Genomic DNA, 20,233 nt, shown 5'->3' with positions numbered 1-20,233 from the left:
CCCTCTGTCTCCCTGTCCCTCTGTCTCCCTGTCTCTGTCTCCCTGTCCCTCTGTCTCCCTGTCCCTCTGTCTTCCTATCCCTCTGTCTCCCTGTCCCTTTGTCTCCCTGTCTCTCAGTCTCCCTGTCCCTCTGTCTCCCTGTCCCTCTGTCTCCATGTCCCTCTGTCTCCCTGTCCCTCTGTCTCCCTGTCCCTCTGTCTCCCTGTCCCTCTGTCTCCCTGTCTCTGTCTCCCTGTCCCTCTGTCTCCCTGTCCCTCTGTCTTCCTATCCCTCTGTCTCCCTGTCCCTTTGTCTCCCTGTCTCTCAGTCTCCCTGTCCCTCTGTCTCCCTGTCCCTCTGTCTCCCTGTCCCTCTGTCTCCCTGTCCCTCTGTCTCCCTGTCCCTCTGTCTCCCTGTCCCTCTGTCTCCCTGTCCCTCTGTCTCCCTGTCCCTCTGTCTTTCTGTCCCTCTATCTCCCTGTCTCTCTGTCTCCCTGTACCTCTGTCTCCCTGTCCCTCTGTCTCCCTGTCCCTCTGTCTCCCTGTCCCTCTGTCTTCCTGTCCCTCTGTCTCCCTGTCCCTTTGTCTCCCTGTCTCTCAGTCTCCCTGTCCCTCTGTCTCCCTGTCCCTCTGTCTCCCTGTCCCTCTGTCTCCCTGTCCCTCTGTCTCCCTGTCCCTCTGTCTCCCTGTCCCTCTGTCTCCCTGTCCCTCTGTCTCCCTGTCCCTCTGTCTTTCTGTCCCTCTATCTCCCTGTCTCTCTGTCTCCCTGTCCCTCTGTCTCCCTGTCCCTCTGTCTCCCTGTCCCTCTGTCTTCCTCTCCCTCTGTCTCCCTGTCCCTCTGTCTCATTGTCCCTCTGTCTCCCTGTCCCTCTGTCTCCCCATCTCTATCTCCGCATTTATGCTTGTGTCTTCACGTGCCTCTGGCCCCAGTGTCTCCGTGTCCCCCCCGTGTCCCCCCGTATCTCGTCTCCACGTGTCCTCGCGTGTCTCCACGTATCCCCGTATGTCTCCACGTGCCTCTGACTCCTGTCTCTGCGTGTCCCCAGAGCTGTACATGAGGGTGCACGAGGAGAAGGAGTCGTTGGGTCTCTACACCGTGACCTCTGAACTCTACTACCGCCCGAGCCGCAAGGATGCAAACTCCGTGTACCAGTGCCGCTCCCACCACCAGATCTCGTCGGGAGTCAACATCAGCCTCATCTGTACGCTCACCTACACACTCACTCACATGTACACTCACTCACCTACACACTCACTCACATGTACACTCACTCACATGTACACTCACTCACCTATACACTCACATGTACACTCACTCACCTACACACTCACTCACATGCACACTCACTCACCTACACACTCACTCACCTGTATACTCACTCACATGTACACTCACTCGCCTACACACTCACTCACATGTACACTCACTCACCTATACACTCACTCACCTATACACTCACTCGTCTACACACTCACTCACATGTACACTCACTCACCTACACACTCACTCACCTGTATACTCACTCACATGTACACTCACTCGCCTACACACTCACTCACCTATACACTCACTCACATGTACACTCACTCACCTATACACTCACTCGTCTACACACTCACATGTACACTCACTCACCTACACACTCACTCACATGTACACTCACTCACATGTACACTCACTCACCTGTATACTCACTCACATATACACTCACGCACATGTACACTCACTCACCTACACACTCACTCACATGTACACTCACTCACCTATACACTCACATGTACACTCACTCACCTGCACACTCACTCACATGCACACTCACTCACCTACACACTCACTCACCTGTATACTCACTCACATGTACACTCACTCGCCTACACACTCACTCACATGTACACTCACTCACCTATACACTCACTCGCCTACACACTCACTCGCCTACACACTCACTCGCCTGCACACTCACTCACATGTACACTCACTCACCTACTCACTCACATGTACACTCACTCACCTGTACACTCACACACACACTCACTCACATGTACACTCACTCACATGTACTCTCACTCACCTACTCACTCACTCACATGTACACTCACTCACCTGTACACTCACTCACACACTCACTCACATGTACACTCACTCACATGTACTCTCACTCACTCACTCACATGTACACTCACTCACCTGTACACTCACTCACATGTACACTCACTCACCTACACACTCACTCACATGTACACTCACTCACATGTACACTCAATCACATGTACACTCACTCACATGTACACTCACTCACCTACACACTCACTCACATGTACACTCACTTGTAGACTGACCTGTAAACTCACCTGTACAGTCATTCACTTACCTGTACACTTTCCTGCACACTCACCTACATACTCACTCACCTCTATGCTAAATCACCTACAAACTCACTCACCTATACATTTACCTTGTTGTTCATTCACCCATACACTCACCTGGTCACACAGTCACCTGTGTGTAGTCATTTATTTGTGTGCTTTTTGTAGGTACGTATCTGTAATCCTTGTGATTATGGTTGCCATCTGTCCAGCTGTGTGTGTGGAGCATGTGTTTGTGGGAGTGGTGGTGCAGCGGTTAGCGCACTGCTATGAAGCCGGCGACCAGAATTCGATTCCCACTCGCGCCGACATCGTTGACGAACGTTCTCAACCTGTCCTGGTCCTCCCCTAGGTCTACACGGCCTCAAATAAAGTGCCTGGTGCGGTATGTAAACATCGCCACTGGGGAGACAAAGGCGGCTGGGCGTGGTGCTGGCCACCCACCCCCTTGTGTCCCGTGCCGGCCTTCATAGGTGCTCGCTAACAGCACTTGCCCCAACTTGTCTGTGGAGGCTACAAGGGGGATCTTTGTCTTTGTGCGCGTGTCAGACCCAACGGAGAGACTCTCGCTGTCCGTGAGTCCCCGCGGCCCCGTGGTGGTGGGAGACCGAGTCACCCTTCACTGCGCGGCAGACGGGAACCCGGCTCCTGAGTTCACCTTCTCTCGCTCCGTTGTGCGTCCACTTACCCACCCACTTACCCACCCACTCACTCACTCACCCAGCCACCCACCCACTCACCTACCCACCCACACACTCAGACCCACCGACAAACACACTCACCCATCCACTCACACGTCCACCCACTCACTCACCCACTCACCCAGCCACCCAGCCATCCGTCCACCTGCTCACTCGCTCACTCGCACTCACCTACCCACCCACACACTCACCCATCCGCTCGCACACCCCTCCCATACACCGACAAACACACTCACGCATCCACTCACTGACCCACCCACCGACTCGCTGTGCAAGGGTGACGTTGAGAATGATGTTAATGTTGCTAAATGTTTACCATGTCGCTGGTGACTTTGCTGGTGACGTTTCTACTGGTTATGTGATGTCGTCGCCCATGTTGTCCCTTGAGGGGGAGGAGGAGGGGGGGGAGGAGGTGGACGAGGAGGTGTTGAAGGAGGAGCTGCAGACAGGCATGGAACCCAGCTGGGTGCTCGAGTCGGCGTCGCAAGGGGACTCGGGGCGCTACCTCTGCTCCGGCTTCGACCTCGACTTCCCCGACCTCCCGCGGCACCATGCGACCATCAGCTTGCTCGTGCACTGTGAGATGCGTGGGGACACGTGGGGGAGACGCGGGGACACGTGGGGGAGATGAGGGGACACGTGGGGGAGATGAGGGGACACGTGGGGGAGATGAGGGGACACGTGGGGGAGATGAGGGGACACGTGGGGGAGATGAGGGGACACGTGGGGGAGATGAGGGGACACGTGGGGGAGATGAGGGGACACGTGGGGGAGATGAGGGGACACGTGGGGGAGATGAGGGGACACGTGGGGGAGATGAGGGGACACGTGGGGGAGATGAGGGGACACGTGGGGGAGATGAGGGGACACGTGGGGGAGATGAGGGGACACGTGGGGGAGATGAGGGGACACGTGGGGGAGATGAGGGGACACGTGGGGGAGATGAGGGGACACGTGGGGGAGATGAGGGGACACGTGGGGGAGATGAGGGGACACGTGGGGGAGATGAGGGGACACGTGGGGGAGATGAGGGGACACGTGGGGGAGATGAGGGGACACGTGGGGGAGATGAGGGGACACGTGGGGGAGATGAGGGGACACGTGGGGGAGATGAGGGGACACGTGGGGGAGATGAGGGGACACGTGGGAGAAACGCTGGGGAGGCGGAGACACGTCGGGACGTGTGGGGAGATGCGGTGACACACGGGAGAGACGCGCAGACTTGTGGGGACGTGGGGAAGACGAGGGGGCACGTGGGGGAGACGCGGTGACACACGGGAGAGACGCGCAGACTTGAGGGGGCACGTGGGGGATGCGCGGGGACTTTGGGGGACACGTGGGGGAGACGCGGGGACATGCGGGGATACAGGACACAGAGGGACATGGTCATGGGGACGATCAACCTGCTCATGCACTTTGAGACACGAGGGGCACAGGGAGATGACGGACTCAGTCTCAGCGTGTCCCTGTGTCTCTCCATGTCCTCGTGTGTCCCCCCCCGTGTCTCCCCCCCCCGTCTCCCCATGCCCCCTCAGATCTGGAGGACGTTTGGCTGAGCCCCGTGGGTCCCCTAACCGTGCTGCGCGGTCAGGACGCGTCGCTCTCCTGCTCCACCAAGGGGTCGGCTCCCATCGAATACACCTGGTGGAAGGTGGGCAACCTCACCCCCATCGACGTCGTCGTGGACATTGCCACGATGACATCATCAACGGGCACGTGGTCGGGTGACGCGTCCTCGACGCGCACCGACTGACGCCGAGCGGCCAATGGGCGGAGACGCGCGAGGGTCCTGGGCCTCCCCTGCGGTTGAATCGGCCTCAAATGAGTAGCCGGTGCGGGGGGTCGAGACGGAGTCCGCGCCAACGCCCGGCGGTCGAAGACTAACACGGGGGGGGGGGGGGGGGGGGGCTTTGTGTGCGTGGTGCGCAGGTCGAAGACTAACACGGGGGAGGGGGCTTTGTGTGCGTGGTGCGCAGGGCTCCCAGCGGCTGTCCGAGGGCCACGAGCTGCACCTGGCCAACGCGGAGCTGGCCCACTCGGGCCTCTACAGGTGCAACGCCACCGTTCCCAGCGTGCCCGCGCTCTCCCGCTCCGCCACCATCAAAGTCTCCGTCGAAGGTCAGCGGCCGAGGCCGCACCGGTTACCGCCCCTAGGGGGGCCGTCGCGGGCCTGGGCTCCGCTTCCGCTGGCCCCCACGTGGGGAGCCCCACCGCTGCCACCACAACCACCGCCGCCACTGCTACCACTGCAACCACTATCACCACCGCCGCCACTACTACCACTGCAACCACTATCACCACTGCAACCACTATCACCACCGCCGCCACTGCTACCACTGCAACCACTATCACCACCGCCGCCACTACTACCACTGCAACCACTATCACCACCGCCCGTCTCTGCTTTGGCGGTGGTGGTTTGTTTTTTATATAAACTGTTTATTCACGTGGTTACCGGTTACGCATGAAGCGTGTGTATATGTATGGGTGTGTTTGTATAGGTATCCATACATGCGTGTGCTGCGGGGAGCGTGGCTGTCGTTGTTGGTGCTGCTCTATGAACGCGGCAAAATCCAAGTTCGGTTCCCGCTCACGGCTAACATCAGAGAGTGAATATCTGGCCTGGTGCCTCTGTTAGGTTTACTCGGCCTCAAATGAGTAGCTGGTGCGGAGTGTAGAATAGAACGTCGCCACTAGGGAGACGAAGGCAGCCAGGCAGGCGTGGTGCTGGCCACCCACCCCACCTCGTGTGCCGTGTCGGCCTTCATAGGCGCCGCTTTTGAGCGGGCCTCGCCCCAGCAGCCTGTTGTAGGTCACTCGGGGAACCTGTGTCTGTGTGACTGTGTATCTGTCTGCGTGCATGCAGACAAGCCAAGCATTGTGGCGCTGGACACGGTCGTGTTGAGCTCCGTGGACCAGCAGCTGGTGCTGAGCTGCCAGGCCCATGGGCCGCCCTCCCCAATCCTCACATGGAACATCCTCACCGTGGTGCGTGTGTGCGTGCACGCGTGTGTCTGTGTGTGTGCTTGGGTGGGTGTGTGTGTGGGTGTGTGGACGCGTGTGTCTGTGTGTGTGCTTGGGTGTGTGTGGGCAAAAACAACCCCCTACCTCCTCGTGGTGCCGGACGGGCAACGCTGTCGTGGACGGTGCTGTTGGGGGGAGGGCCAATTCCGATTGGCCTTTTCCCTCATGACGTTTGTAACCACCACAGCGGCCAAATGGGGGCTCTGGATGGGTGCAAGGGGCTGGTAACCCCTCCACCTTCAATTAATTACCACTAAACCACAAATGAAAAATGTAATTAACAAGCTTGTGCCAGCGGCTCCGAAGGGACAGGGATCTCTGACGTCTCCTGGCCAAATCCCATTTGGCGGAGCCAGGAGATTGAATCTTTACCCTCGGGGCTCTTCCAGAAACAACAAAAAGCCACTACGGATGGCCACGTGGAATGTTCGAACGCTCACTGCGGAGGAGAGGCTGCCACTCCTCTATCGGAAGCTGGACCGGTACCACCTGGATCTCTGTGGTATTCAGGAGGTCCGGTGGACCGGCTCTGGCTCCTGCTACCAGAGCATTGGCATCACCGTGAGGTCGTGCGACCTTGACAGGCGCTCACTCGCTCGCAGCCCTTGCCCCATCAGGGCGTGTTCATCTACACGGGGGACCTTTGTCTTTGCTCGTGCAGCCCCAGGAGCAGGCGTTCGCGAACGGCTCCGTGAGGAGCTCGGTGGAGGTCATCGTGACCTCGGAGCTGAAAAGCCGCGGGGTCGCGTGCGTGGCCACCAACGCCCACGGCGAGAGCGAGCATCGCTTCTTCTTCTCCACGGGTACGGAGGGGGTGAGAGTGGTGGGGGGGGGTATGCTCGTTCCTCTCCACGGCAGCGGTGGCGACTGGCCAATGTAATGGAGCGACTCGTGATCCCGGTGTCGATTTCTCGCTCTCACCTCCTCTTCCTGTCGTTGCAGCTGACCCGACGCCCATCGCTGCAACGGCAGGTAAAGCGTTTGTTTGTTTTAGTACCGTCCGTCCGTGTGTGTGTGTGAAGTGGGGTCGCGATCGCTCTCAATGAGGCTGAACGAACGCAACTCCTCCCGTGTGAAGTCACTCTGGGAGCGAGCGAAACCCCGGGACCCATGCTCGGCGGTCGTGCAGAGAGACTGGGGAAAGAATTTCCCCCACCGTCTGTTGCCAACGACGCTGACTCGCGTCCCGTGGCAGTTCACACGTCCCCTCGTCTCTTCCCGCGTGTCCCCGCGCAGCCCCGCAGAATTCATCGTCGTACCTGCTGCCCGTGGTGGTGGCCTTGGTGGTGACCGTGGTGCTGGTGAGCCTGCTGTTGCTGGGAGCCTACTACTGGTACAGGCGGCAGAGGTCGGGCTCCAGCAACATGTGAGACGCGCGTGGGACACCTCTCCTCCCAACCACACACCCACCTGTGCACTCGCTCACCTGTACACTAACTAACCTGTATTCTCACTCACCTGTACAGTCACCTGGACACTCACCTCTATACACATCTGCATGCTCATGCGTCTATACATTCGCTCATCTGTAAATTCACCTGTGCTCGTCCCTACGTTGTTGTGGTAGTTGTGCTGTGTTGATTGTTGTGTTACAATGCTTACGTTGTTGATCCCTAGGCCAATCTGACACAATCTATAACGTTTGCGCATAAAGAAAAACCTCTAAGCATCACTTCCTGCTCCTGCCTGCTTGCCTGTGGGGGTGTGTTGGTGACATCACACCACATATTTAAGGCCCAAGACTGGAGAACTTTGTCCCATTTCTAGCCATCGCCTGATGATGATGGCTGATGATGACGGCTGTAACTGCCTTACGAAACCTCGTGCCTTGTTCATCCGGGCCGTGCTGGTGGTGGTGGCTCTGCTGCTCAACGTGGCTGCTGTAGCCGAGTGCTTTGGAGGCGGCAGCAGCGAGGGTTGGTGGATGTTGTAAAACTCCCTTCCCGTGGGCGTCGAGGAGCCGTTCCCTGACTCTGCTAGGAGTATGCGGCACAGCTAAAATGTGGATTCCATCTGTTCTGTTTGCACGGGATAGAGCGTTGCCCCCTCGCACACGTGTGTGTTTTTTCCGGGTGCTCCAGTTTCCTCTCGCACATATAAACAACCCATTTATAGTCCGATGACGCCCTAATGTATAGAGGACCGCAGAGCTTGGGCAATTGTTGGACGTGCCAGCTCCTCACCACCGCATGGCCGCTGCTGCTGTCTCCCCCACTCCACGTGTGCAGTTCCTCCTGCTCCTGGCGCCTCTGAGTGGCTCCCTCTCTCTGTCGGTATGGAGCGATGAGCGGGTACCATGCAGTGGGGGTGATGCAGCGTTACGAGTCGACGTAGTTGTTAAATGCGCGTGGACTTTCACGTCCAGCGCAACCGGCGAGATGAAGCGTTACCGATGGGCGTGTGCATTCACGGGGCAACTTTGTCCATGCTGGGTGGAGGAGGGCACCACGACACACACTGGCATATTACTAAAAACAAATACATTCTGACTCTGGATTGTTGTTGTTGTTTTGCTGTGGATCAGAGACAGCAAGGCCAACAGCGGGCAGCGAGTACGGCCAAGCGGGGTGGAGGAGAAGAAGCCGCTTCAGGATCGCTCTCCGGACGTGTGAGGTGAGCACCAACCCAGCCACTCGTTCATAGAGCGACTCACCCATTCACTCACTCATTCATAGAGCGACTCACCCACTCACTCATTCATACAGAGTGACTCACCCAGCCACTCGTTCATAGAGCGACTCCCCCATTCACTCACTCATTCATAGAGCGACTCAACCACTCACTCACTCATTCATAGAGCGACTTAACCACTCACTCATTCATAGAGTGACTCACCCACTCACTCATTCATAGAGCGACTCACCCACTCACTCATTCATACAGAGTGACTCACCCAGCCACTCGTTCATAGAGCGACTCACCCATTCACTCACTCATTCATAGAGCGACTCAACCACTCACTCATTCATAGAGTGACTCACCCATTCACTCATTCATAGAGCGACTCAACCACTCACTCATTCATAGAGAGTGACTCACCCAGCCACTCATTCATAGAGCGACTCACCTACTCATTCATACAGAGTGATTCACTCATAAATACAGAGCGACTCACCCACTCACTCTTTCATACAGAGCGACTCACCCACTCACTCATTTGTAGAGCGACTCACCCACTCTCTCGTGCGTGTGTGCACGTGCGTGTACGTGCGTGTACGTGCATGTGTGCACCTTTATATCGTTTCAGGAAACAGATTCAAGTACTCTGCCTGATGATGATGTGCACCACCTATACATGCATCCTGAACGTTAGAGAGACGACCGAACAAGAACCTTGGCGTTTTTTTCTCCTGATGACGATTGCTTGTGCTGCGATCGAAACGTCGTAGTTTTTTGTTATTTTTTTGTTATTTTCTTTGAACCTATCGACGTGACTTCACCAAAAGACCGAAGAATAAGAATCTTAGCGACCCGAACAACGCTGCAGAACCCAGTTGTGAAGGCGACGTGGATAATGTTGTACCCCGTGTCCTTTATTGAGCCAGCTGAGAGCCCATTTAGATGGCTTCTTCATTAGAGTCCTTAATTGATTCACGCATGGGCCGATTAAAATTATATTTAATTGTCCTTTATTTAACCAATGCAAATTCAATTTGTAGCCTTGATGTAACCAAATATACGGCCCAATTGAGTTTCAGTCCCTAGCCCGATTTAACCAGCTGAGGCATTAATGGAGATTTAGTAGTGTATTGGCTTTACTTCACCAGGTGAGGCCCAATTGAGATCCATGATTATTTTCCGGAGCATCGTATAATTCGGATCGTACGATCGTGGTAACAAGAGTCGCGGAGCAAATACAAGTTTAGTGCAACCTACTGTATGGACAACAACGTCAGTCATCATACCTCGTATCACAAGATCGCTCTCTGTATTTATCATTTAGCTCCTTAATTACCTTTGCTTACCTTACTACTTATCTCGAATTGGCGAGGTAACGACGCACGTCCGTGGCGGCGATGACGATGGTTACTAGGAGCCTGTTTCCCTTTCGATGGTTGCGCTGCTGGTGACGGGCAGAGCGGTGGTTTCTATCGCGACGGCTTTCACTCTCTCGACCGACAGCTCCCTCGACTCTTGCCGATCGCCCCGCGGGCCTCTTGCGAGCCGCCCTTAGCTCCCCGGCCCCTCCTCGACCATCCCTAACACTCCCTATCCCAAAATCGAACCCCAACCGTCCCTAACCCTCACGCGATCTCCCTGTGGCCGAGCTCTCTCCCCGCCCTTCGCCGCAACCTCGGCCTGCTCCACGTCCTGTCTGGTGGCCGCGGGGAGGCCGGGCGAGACGAGGGCCACTCACCGCCGTCGTCCAGTGCCACTTTGAGCTCTTGGCGTTGGTGACGATGAAGCGGTCCGCCTGGGAGATGGAATCGAACCCACGTGCTCAGCGTGCTGCTCACCGTTACGACACAGGCACTGTGGCAGCTTCCTTGCATATTCGTAATAATAATGATCATTAAAAATTGATTAAGTCTTCGGAGTGTGTGATGTTTTGCAAATGTTTGGATGTGATTTTATTTCACGATATAGTGATCGTAGCAAATAGGTTTTGTCCAATGTATACAGCTTACTTTTTATAATGTTTTTACGTATCTTGAATTGCATTACCTAGAATTGTTTCAGCGTAGCTTTGTCTTTTTAAATTTGAGCTTGTTTCGATCTTGTTTATTCTGCTCAAGACGCGGAAACCAAGGGCGAGAATCGTTATCCTGTTAAAGTCTCCGTGGTCGTTCATCGGTTGTGTTTTATGGCGATGCCAGTTCAAACGATGCGGTTCTGATTCTCTGCCTTGGAACGCATGGCGCTTGGAACGGCTGGCTTGGGACCGAGCTCCAGGAGGATGAGTGACAAGGTGGGATACGTGGTGATGCTGCCGCTAGGTGGTGGCGCACAAGCACAAATGGCGAAGACGTCTCAACACGCTCCATGTCGGAACAACGCCGTGCGTGTGTGTGGCCTTAACAGGAAAAATATACATAGGTGACGTTTCAGGCAATGGCCCTTCATTGCACATGCATAGAGGGGCCAGTAGAGGGACAGTGCACGATGAGAGTTGGAGACGGAACTTGTTCATACCATGGGGAGACCGATGATCATTACATTAAAAAACATGTTTTCTGCTGACACCAGTTTTTAAGTAGGGGTATGAATTGTTACCTAATGGTAACTAAGTGTTTTTGGGAGACGTTGAATCCATTCGTAAATCTCGTGAAGGCAGTGCATCACCAAGTATCGGACAAAAAAAATTCAAGTCCTAGAGGAATGATTATTTCTGCCAACCTGACAATAAAACTGCGTTTATATATATGTTGCGTGCTCACACACTTCTGTAGAATGCCTCTTGCAATGCCAGAAGTGTATGTGTGTGTGATTCAATGAGTTTTCCCTTGCCAAAGTTATTTGAGAAGTGCTGTACGGCGCTCGGCACAGCTGGGTTCGCAGGGTGAGCAGCTACCAAGTCGCTCTGGAAATCGCGCAATTTATGAGTCGTCACTTGCAGCTGCTTTGTCCAGAACTGAGCGAGCAGTTGAACAGCGAGGAACTGAACCCCGTGCATCATTTGGGATCGTAACGAGCAATTACACAAATGTTGTCACGTGACTGCAAGTCGCCACTGAGCAGATGGACCCTTGAAAGCATCGTGTATACACTTTCAGCAATCAGTGGCATGAAATTGCTCGCAACTGCTTGCAGAGATGTCCACGCTGAAGCGACGCAGTTGGGTGCAATCAAGTCGTGCAAGCCATTGGTCAGGGTCTGGTTAGCCGATTGAAGGAGGCTTCCCCACTCCTGGCTAAGGAGGCTCTGTATGTGGCGGTGCTTGCGTTCACGCTGTTCAAACGTGCGTGCACTCTGTTCAAACGTGCGTTCACTCTATTCAAACGTGCGTGCACTCTTGTTCAAACGTGCGTTCACTCTGTTCAAACGTGCGTGCACTCTGTTCAAACGTGCGTTCACTCTGTTCAAACGTGCGTGCACTCTGTTCAAACGTGCGTTCACTCTGTTCAAACGTGCGTGCACGCTGTTCAAACGTGCGTTCACTCTGTTCAAACGTGCGTGCACTCTGTTCAAACGTGCGTGCACTCTGTTCAAACGTGCGTGCACTCTTGTTCAAACGTGCGTTCACTCTGTTCAAACGTGCGTGCACTCTGTTCAAACGTGCGTTCACTCTGTTCAAACGTGCGTTCACTCTGTTCAAACGTGCGTTCACTCTGTTTCAAACGTGCGTTCACTCTGTTCAAACGTGCGTGCACTCTGTTCAAACGTGCGTTCACTCTGTTCAAACGTGCGTTCACTCTGTTCAAATGCGCATCCGGTTTTCCATGGCGCCGCGTGCGTTGTAGCTAGAAGGGTGAATACAGTAAGAATGAACCCAAGACTCGGTGCTTGTATTTGTGTATTTTCTTCAGATGTGATTGACATTTGATGGCATGCGTGAGATGCCAATGAGATGTCTTTCTTTTCAGTGTCCGTTTTGGTTGCATCTTGTTTGTATGTTCTCCCTGCATACATTTTCCTCTGGGTTTTCTGATTCCCTCCCATAGCTAAAACAAATCGTACTATGTAATGGGTATTTTCCAAACTTCCTAATGCAGAATGCTCTTGGATTTTCTGTGTAAACAATTAACCCCTATACATTTAGACATTGCCCCTATAAATTTAAACATTGCGGGTGTCATTTTTCTCGCCCGGGATGAATATTTGTAAAGTGGCTGCTTAGGAGAACTGTGGGGTGGTGGTTCTAGGGCAGCGGTGGTTCTCAGAGTGTGGCCTCCGGTACCAGCGGTGGTTCTCAGAGTGAGGACTCCGGTACCAGCGGTGGTTCTCAGAGTGAGGACTCCGGTACCAGCGGTGGTTCTCAGAGTGAGGACTCCGGTACCAGCGGTAGTTCTCAGAGTGAGGACTCCGGTACCAGCGGTGGTTCTCAGAGTGAGGACTCCGGTACCAGCGATGGTTCTCAGAGTGAGGACTCCGGTACCAGCGGTGGTTCTCAGAGTGAGGACTCCGGTACCAGCGGTAGTTCTCAGAGTGAGGACTCCGGTACCAGCGATGGTTCTCAGAGTGAGGACTCCGGTACCAGCGGTAGTTCTCAGAGTGAGGACTCCGGTACCAGCGGTGGTTCTCAGAGTGAGGACTCCGGTACTAGCGGTGGTTCTCAGAGTGAGGACTCCGGTACCAGCGGTGGTTCTCAGAGTGAGGACTCCGGTACCAGCGATGGTTCTCAGAGTGAGGACTCCGGTACCAGCGGTGGTTCTCAGAGTGAGGACTCCGGTACCAGCGGTGGTTCTCAGAGTGAGGACTCCGGTACCAGCGGTGGTTCTCAGAGTGAGGACTCCGGTACCAGCGGTGGTTCTCAGAGTGTGGACTCCGGTACCAGCGGTGGTTCTTAGAGTGAGGACTCCGGTACCAGCGGTGGTTCTCAGAGTGTGGCCTCCGGTACCAGTGGTGGTTCTCAGAGTGAGGACTCCGGTACCAGCGGTGGTTCTCAGAGTGAGGACTCCGGTACCAGCGGTGGTTCTCAGAGTGAGGACTCCGGTACCAGCGGTGGTTCTCAGAGTGTGGACTCCGGTACCAGCGGTGGTTGTTGGAGTGGTCCCTGGGACCATCGTTGGTCCGTGACGCTCCTCCCGGTGGTCTGCGGTGGTCGTGATGCAAAGGCAGATTGATCCGGAAGTGGTGACAATGTTTACACCTTTTTGTTTCGGATATTATTCATATTTCACTCGTGGTATTTAATAAAAAAAATGAAGTTAGGTCGACCACCCTGATGAAACTTCCATAAACCTAAGAAATAAATGCTCCCCCCCCCCCTCAAAAATAACCTTATCGCTGCATTAACAAAACAGTATTTTGTTCCTTTAATACGAATCATGTAATACGAATGATGTAGTATTATGAGTAGTATTTAGAGAGAGAAGTGAATGCGTTGTATCAGTAGGGGTGTGGGGCTGAGATGTTCCCAGTGCCAAGCAGATTTTGAGAAACCCTACCCAGAACCACCTCGCACACAACGACAAGTTACTGGATTTCGAGCAAGCGTGTAATCACCCAACCCCCTCCCAACAATTTTCGAATGTCCAAATTTATCAAACAACGTGCTTGAAAGTAAAAATAATGGTGTCACAACACATTGGCTTAATACGGGAGGAATAATGCCTCGCAACACGATATCCAACCCACAGCCGATGGTATCGATTTGTTGCTATCGTGAGGCCATCAAAGAGTAATTTCCCCACCGTTACACCGAGCGTTTATTCCCAATATTTTGCAATCAGGAGTATTTATTTATCATCGTTTTACGTTCCGAGATTATGCTTTTCCCTGAGGTTACACAAACAGGGAGTGTATTCTTCCTTACAGAGTAGCATATGCAGATATTATATATTCCCCCTGAGGTTACACAATTAGGCAGTGTTCTTCTCACGGCTCTAATGCAGCAGCCTGTTTTTCCCTCTCACCACCACCAGCTTGTAAGTTTTACACAGATGCACAATGACTTCATGCGAGTGACTCGTCCGTGTCTCCAAGAGAGCGGCGATGATCAAATGCCTGCCACCTGTCCAGACTTCACCCAGACTGTCCAGGAATGGGGCATCTCTGCGTTTGGGTGGCAGGAATCGATTCGTGCCGAGGTCTCGCGGCCCTGTGGTGGATTTTAAGTTTCAAGTCGAGTTTGTTGAGCGAGAACCCAGGAGAGACCGTGGGTGAGTCTCGTTTGCAAGCGTGGCCTGGGGGGTTGTTCTCCCACAACGGAGTGATGATTGTTATTCTATAATCACAAGTGGATAGTTGGGTTCTTTCAGAATAGCTCGAATAGAACTCTGCTTTGAGACCTGATCAGAGAAGCGATTGGAGTTTAAAATAAAAGCTTTTGAAAAAATATATTTTAAAAATGCAAGAATGCTTCAAGCTCTGCCTCGCCTAAACAGTGTTGTTGCAGCTCACCAGAGCAAAGATTAAACTCCATCTCGATGTGCTGTACACATTTTGGATGAACTATATATATCAGCTACAGTGAGGGAAAAAAGTATTTTATCCCCTGCTGATTTTGTACGTTTGCCCACTGACAAAGAAATGATCAGTCTATAATTTTAATTGCAGGTTTATTTTAACAGTGGAATCTGATTGATTGATTACTTCTGTGGACAGGTGTCTTTTATACAGGTAACAAGCTGAGATTAGGAGCACTCCCTTTAAGAGTGTGCTCCTAATCTCAGCTTGTTACCTGTATAAAAGACACCTGGGAGCCAGAAATCTTTCTGATTGAGAGGGGATCAAATACTTACTTCCTTCATTAAAATGCAAATCAATTTATAACATTTTGACATGCGTTTTTCTGGATTTTTTTGTTATTCTGTCTCTCACTGTTCAAATAAACCTACCATTAAAAGTATAGACTGATAATTTCTTTGTCAGTGGGCAAACGTACAAAATCAGCAGGGGATCAAATACTTTTTTCGCTCACTGTACTTGGGAATCAGACACGGAACGATAGTTGTTTGGTGAAGGGGCACTGATAAATTAAAATTGTTTTCATGACGAGTCCGAAGACTGCATGGCAGTACAGAATCTAAACACGAACTCGAGGTGACATTACCGGATCCAAGTCCTCAAGATGCCCATAGTTGTGCGTGGCGACAGCTTGAGGGAAGAACACGTCCATGATCAACCTGCATTGCAGGTTGATCCGAGTACTTCACGACATCTCTGTTCGTGTCAGTACCCAAGCAGATAGGCACCTTTCGAATGCAAACAAGACGGGACAATCCACTCAACCAGTCACGCGATGAAAGTGATTGGCGTTCATCCGAGAACATAACGGGGAGGCGGGTCAACAGAAATGGTTTCGCACAGGGAGAGGAGGGAGCAGCAAACGCATCTCTGGCCTGAAAATCATAGCGAGGAAGGCGTTGCAAAGGAAAACATTGCTACTCACGCGTGTCTTATAGACTGTGAGGAACGGTATGTTATACTTGTGAAGCTCTAGAAGCCATAGGTATGGTGGAAAGCATTCTGATGCAACTCTACTCGAACCGGACAACACAAATGAGATAACAAAAGTTGTAATCGTGGAATGTCGCCATATGTTTTAAAATGTTAAGTGACTATCTGATGATAGATGCTGTCGTAGGAATTCGGCAAGATATTAGCTAAAATGTGCTCAATAATCTGAGGTATGGGGAAAACGTTGCGGTTGTTTTAGACTCGGCAGGGCGGTGTCCAGTAACTGATGGACAGAAATGATGGTGACAGAAGACGGAACTTTGGTGACAGGTGAGCACCCCCTCGGGACATCTCAGAAATGTGACGGGGGGTATGTGTGTGTGTGCACAAGCGATGAACTGTGCGCGAGATCGCGTCTCCAAGTGGTAAGAGTAAAGTCACGTAGGTGAAAATAAAATAACAAAATTCTCGCGACGTTTCGGCCACAACACAAGCGGCCTTCATCAGGTGAAGGGACGAGACTGTCTGGAGGACAGCGCTGGAGTGGAAGAAGCCACGCTTAGATCACGACCTTTAAGCTGTGTGAGAAGGTCGTGATCTAAGCGTGGCTTCTTCCACTCCAGCGCTGTCCTCCAGACAGTCTCGTCCCTTCACCTGATGAAGGCCGCTTGTGTTGTGGCCGAAACGTCGTGATTTTTTGTTATTTTTATTTTTTACCTACGTGACTTTACCCAATAGAACCAAAGAGTATGGATCCTAGCAGTCACGAAAGCTTTAAATCTAGAAGAGTGAAGCATTTGGCGTATTCGCGACGTGGGGAGGGTCAGGTCACTGATCCTTTGATGTAACACGAAGTTCATCGCCCTGTGTAAGGTCATGCACGAGCCTGTAACATGTGACTCAATAGAGCCCTCCTGTGTTTTACGGTTCCACACTATTTTTTCGGTTGTGATGGGCTTCATCTTCAATTTACGGATCTGATTATTGTTCATAGTAAAAGGGGCGCTGTGAATAAATGAGGTCAAGAGGCGTTTTGCTTCCGGGCAGGCCATGTTTGTGATGAGCTACGGAAAACCACTTTGGAAGAGAAGAGAGAAATCTGCGTGTGAAGAAAACGAGGGCATTTTGAGGTGGCCTTCCTGGACATCTGTGTCGCTGTGTGGATCAGAGAGCTGGACCCAACCTAAACGGCTTGACAAGAAGTTGGTGGCATTTGAGGTCGGTTGTGCGAGATGAATGCTGGGAATGGTTGTGGCGAGACAGGATATGCAAAGCGTGGCAGGTAAGCGCTTCAGACTCGACGACAAATGACGACGACGCGCTGGCTGGCGCGTGTGCAGGGCGGAGCTGGGCCGGTTACTGAGACGACATTGGGATGGTGTCCATGAGTGGCGACCGAGGGAGAAGACCTGAGAGCAGATGGTGAGATTCTGTTAGGGAAGATCTTGGAGGTTGTGTCTACCGAGCAGGGGGTAGGGGGTCTCGTGGGGGGTAGGGGGTCTAGTGGAGGGTAGGGGGTCTAGTGGGGGGTAGGGGATCTAGTGGGGGGTAGGGGGTCTAGTGGGGGTAGGGGGTCTAGTGGAGGGAGTGGAGGTCTAGTGGGGGGTAGGGGGTCTAGTGGAGGGGTAGGGGGTCTAGGGGAGGGAGTGGGGGTCTAGTGGGGGGTAGGGGGTCTAGTGGAGGGAGTGGGGGTCTAGTGGGGGGTAGGGGGTCTAGTGGGGGGTAGGGAGTCTAGTGGAGGGGTAGGGGGTCTAGTGGGGGGTAGGGGTCTAGTGGGGGGGTAGGGGGTCTAGTGAGGGGTAGGGGGTCTAGTGGAGGGGGTAGGGGGTCTAGTGGAGGCGTAGGGGGTCTAGTGGGGGGTAGGGGGTCTAGTGGGGGGTAGGGAGTCTAGTGGGGGGTAGGGAGTCTAGTGGGGGGTAGGGAGTCTAGTGGGGGGTAGGGAGTCTAGTGGGGGGTAGGGAGTCTAGTGGAGGGGGTAGGGAGTCTAGTGGAGGGGGTAGGGGGTCTAGTGGGGGGTAGGGGGTCTAGTGGGGGGTAGGGGGTCTAGTGGGGGGTAGGGGGTCTAGTGGGGGGTAGGGGGTCTAGTGGGGGGTAGGGGGTCTAGTGGGGGGTAGGGGGTCTAGTGCGGGGGGGGGTCTAGTGGAGGGAGTGGGGGTCTAGTGGAGGGGTAGGGGGTCTAGTGGGGGGTAGGGGGTCTAGTGGGGGGGGGGGTAGGGGGTCTAGTGGAGGGGGTAGGGGTTCTAGTGGAGGGGTAGGGGGTCTAGTGGGGGGTAGGGGGTCTAGTCGGGGGGGGGGTAGGGGGTCTAGTGGAGGGGGTAGGGGTTCTAGTGGAGGGGTAGGGGGTCTAGTGGAGTGGGTAGGGTGTCTAGTGGAGGGTAGGGGGTCTAGTGGGGGGTAGGGGGTCTAGTGGGGAGGGGGGTATGGGGTCTAGTGGGGGGGGTAGGGGGTCTAGTGGAGGGGGTAGGGGGTCTAGTGGAGGGGGTAGGGGGTCTAGTGGAGGGGGTAGGGGGTCTAGTGGGGGGTAGGGGGTCTAGTGGAGGGAGGGATGCATTTTCGAAGTTGCCATCTTGGGTCATGATCATATTGTTATCTTAACCATGAATTAAGCCTTGATTTTAAGACCTTCAACCTGCATTGACTTTGGTTAGAATTTGCATGAACCCCCATCCCAAGATTCCTGCCCTTGCCATTCAGTGTTGTGCACGAGATTGCCATAAATGTATAAACCTGTGCATGTCAAGCTCCACTTCCTCAATGCTATCTCTCCGCTCACCCTCGCTTCTAGCTACAGCAGTAGCCTACGAGCGAAAGTAGAACACTCAGGGCTATGATGCCCACGACGATGCCTGCGATGGCCCCAGCACTGAGGCCACCACTGATGCCAGCCGCTGTCACTGTGCCAATTGCACCCACGGTATTAGACCCGCTCCCTTTCTTGGCCGAGATGCCCCGCACGGAGGCTCGCGATTTGTTCGCACGGCCGTGTGGGTCGTCGATCTCTGAAAAACAAAGCAAAAATGGGAATTCAGAAGTGAGGGGTGCGGTTCGACCCCAGAGTAAAGTCGTCTCGAATCGAACCGCAGTCCGGGCCTCGGGATGCCTTTTGGAGTGAAAATGATTTCGCATTCTTGGGGAAAATGTCAAATGTTTTCGGATTGTCAGATCATTTACATCTCTAATAGACGTATTTGTCTAGGGCTCAAAAAGTGACGTTTACTACCCCCCCCCCCCATCCCGCGTGACCCCAGCTTAGTGGCAACGCAGTGGAGGCGATGTCACGCTTGTACGCCACGTCTCTTTCAGAACTCTCCATTCGTTCATTTGTTTTCAGATCGTCCGAAGTTTTGTATCTGCATAAATTATTGTTTTTTTTGTGGATGAATCTTAAAATCGGTAGCACATTCCTCGTCCAAAGCAATGCTATTTTTTGTCAGAATTTCTTAGAATTTTAGTCATTTAAGTCATCGTCCAGTCGATGACAACCCTTGGGATTTTGGTGACGTCTTATAGTCTGTGGAATGTATTCTTTGCGTCCATGTCATTGTCTCTGATCTGTATGTCTTAGCAGATAACATGGATAATGTATTTTATTATAAATATTTCCAAGCACGAAGGTTGTTTCTAAGTTGGTGTTACAGAAGCCATCCATATGTATGGTTTTCAATATTAATTTACTTTGCTCTCATTCCGAGTGTAGTTAACTTTTGGAATTTGTCAAACATTTTCAGAATTAATTTAGTAATTTCCTAGTCTAGTCGACTGAACCTAATCAGTGTGTATAGTCCACTTGTTTAATGGTGGGAGAGGCGTGGAAAATCAGATCAGCCAATGAGTGACCTGAGTAGTATCGAGCCAATTTACACTTCTGCCCTTCCTCCAGCATTGCTATTTATAATAACGTTACTAAATTATCTTTAAACAAATCACCTTTTCGATGCACGGTCGGCTGCATAAATAAACATTGCCCTACGTTACAGGTCGTACTCATCTATTTAAAAAGCTCATTGTTGGAATATTGTAGTGGTGGTCGTTTATTTACGAAATTATTTGGGCGTCTTCATCCCGGCCGGCTAACCTCGTCCCGTCACAGTCTCGCTTTAGTGTTTGGGTCCTCGCACCTCTGAATCGTTCTCTTCAAGAGGCAGCGGATACCGTGTGGTG

General features: G+C 53.0%; 1 protein-coding gene across 3 annotated transcripts in view; it reads left to right on the top strand.

The window, feature by feature from the left end:
- LOC116955842 (basal cell adhesion molecule-like) overlaps positions 1-12,506 on the top strand; it is a 75,188-nt gene extending 62,682 nt beyond the window's left edge. For 2 of the 3 annotated variants that reach the window (XM_076053613.1, XM_076053615.1), the window contains exons 6-16: positions 1,025-1,180; positions 2,895-3,019; positions 3,435-3,624; positions 4,582-4,697; positions 5,023-5,164; positions 5,913-6,034; positions 6,732-6,873; positions 7,013-7,042; positions 7,307-7,436; positions 8,595-8,683; positions 9,318-12,506. In XM_076053613.1, coding sequence (XP_075909728.1) covers positions 1,025-1,180; positions 2,895-3,019; positions 3,435-3,624; positions 4,582-4,697; positions 5,023-5,164; positions 5,913-6,034; positions 6,732-6,873; positions 7,013-7,042; positions 7,307-7,436; positions 8,595-8,682 — 1,241 coding nt within the window. In that variant the 3' untranslated portion in view covers position 8,683; positions 9,318-12,506. The remainder of the gene's footprint in view (positions 1-1,024; positions 1,181-2,894; positions 3,020-3,434; positions 3,625-4,581; positions 4,698-5,022; positions 5,165-5,912; positions 6,035-6,731; positions 6,874-7,012; positions 7,043-7,306; positions 7,437-8,594; positions 8,684-9,317) is intronic. The other variant, XM_076053614.1, reaches the window with a different exon arrangement.
- The last annotated feature ends 7,727 nt before the right edge of the window (positions 12,507-20,233 follow it).

The sequence above is a fragment of the Petromyzon marinus genome, chromosome 62 (assembly GCF_048934315.1).
Source record: "Petromyzon marinus isolate PM22_M1 ecotype Great Lakes invasive population chromosome 62, UKy_Petmar_22M1.pri1.0, whole genome shotgun sequence".
Lineage (NCBI taxonomy): Eukaryota > Metazoa > Chordata > Hyperoartia > Petromyzontiformes > Petromyzontidae > Petromyzon > Petromyzon marinus.
This window is presented reverse-complemented; position numbering and strand designations above follow the sequence as displayed.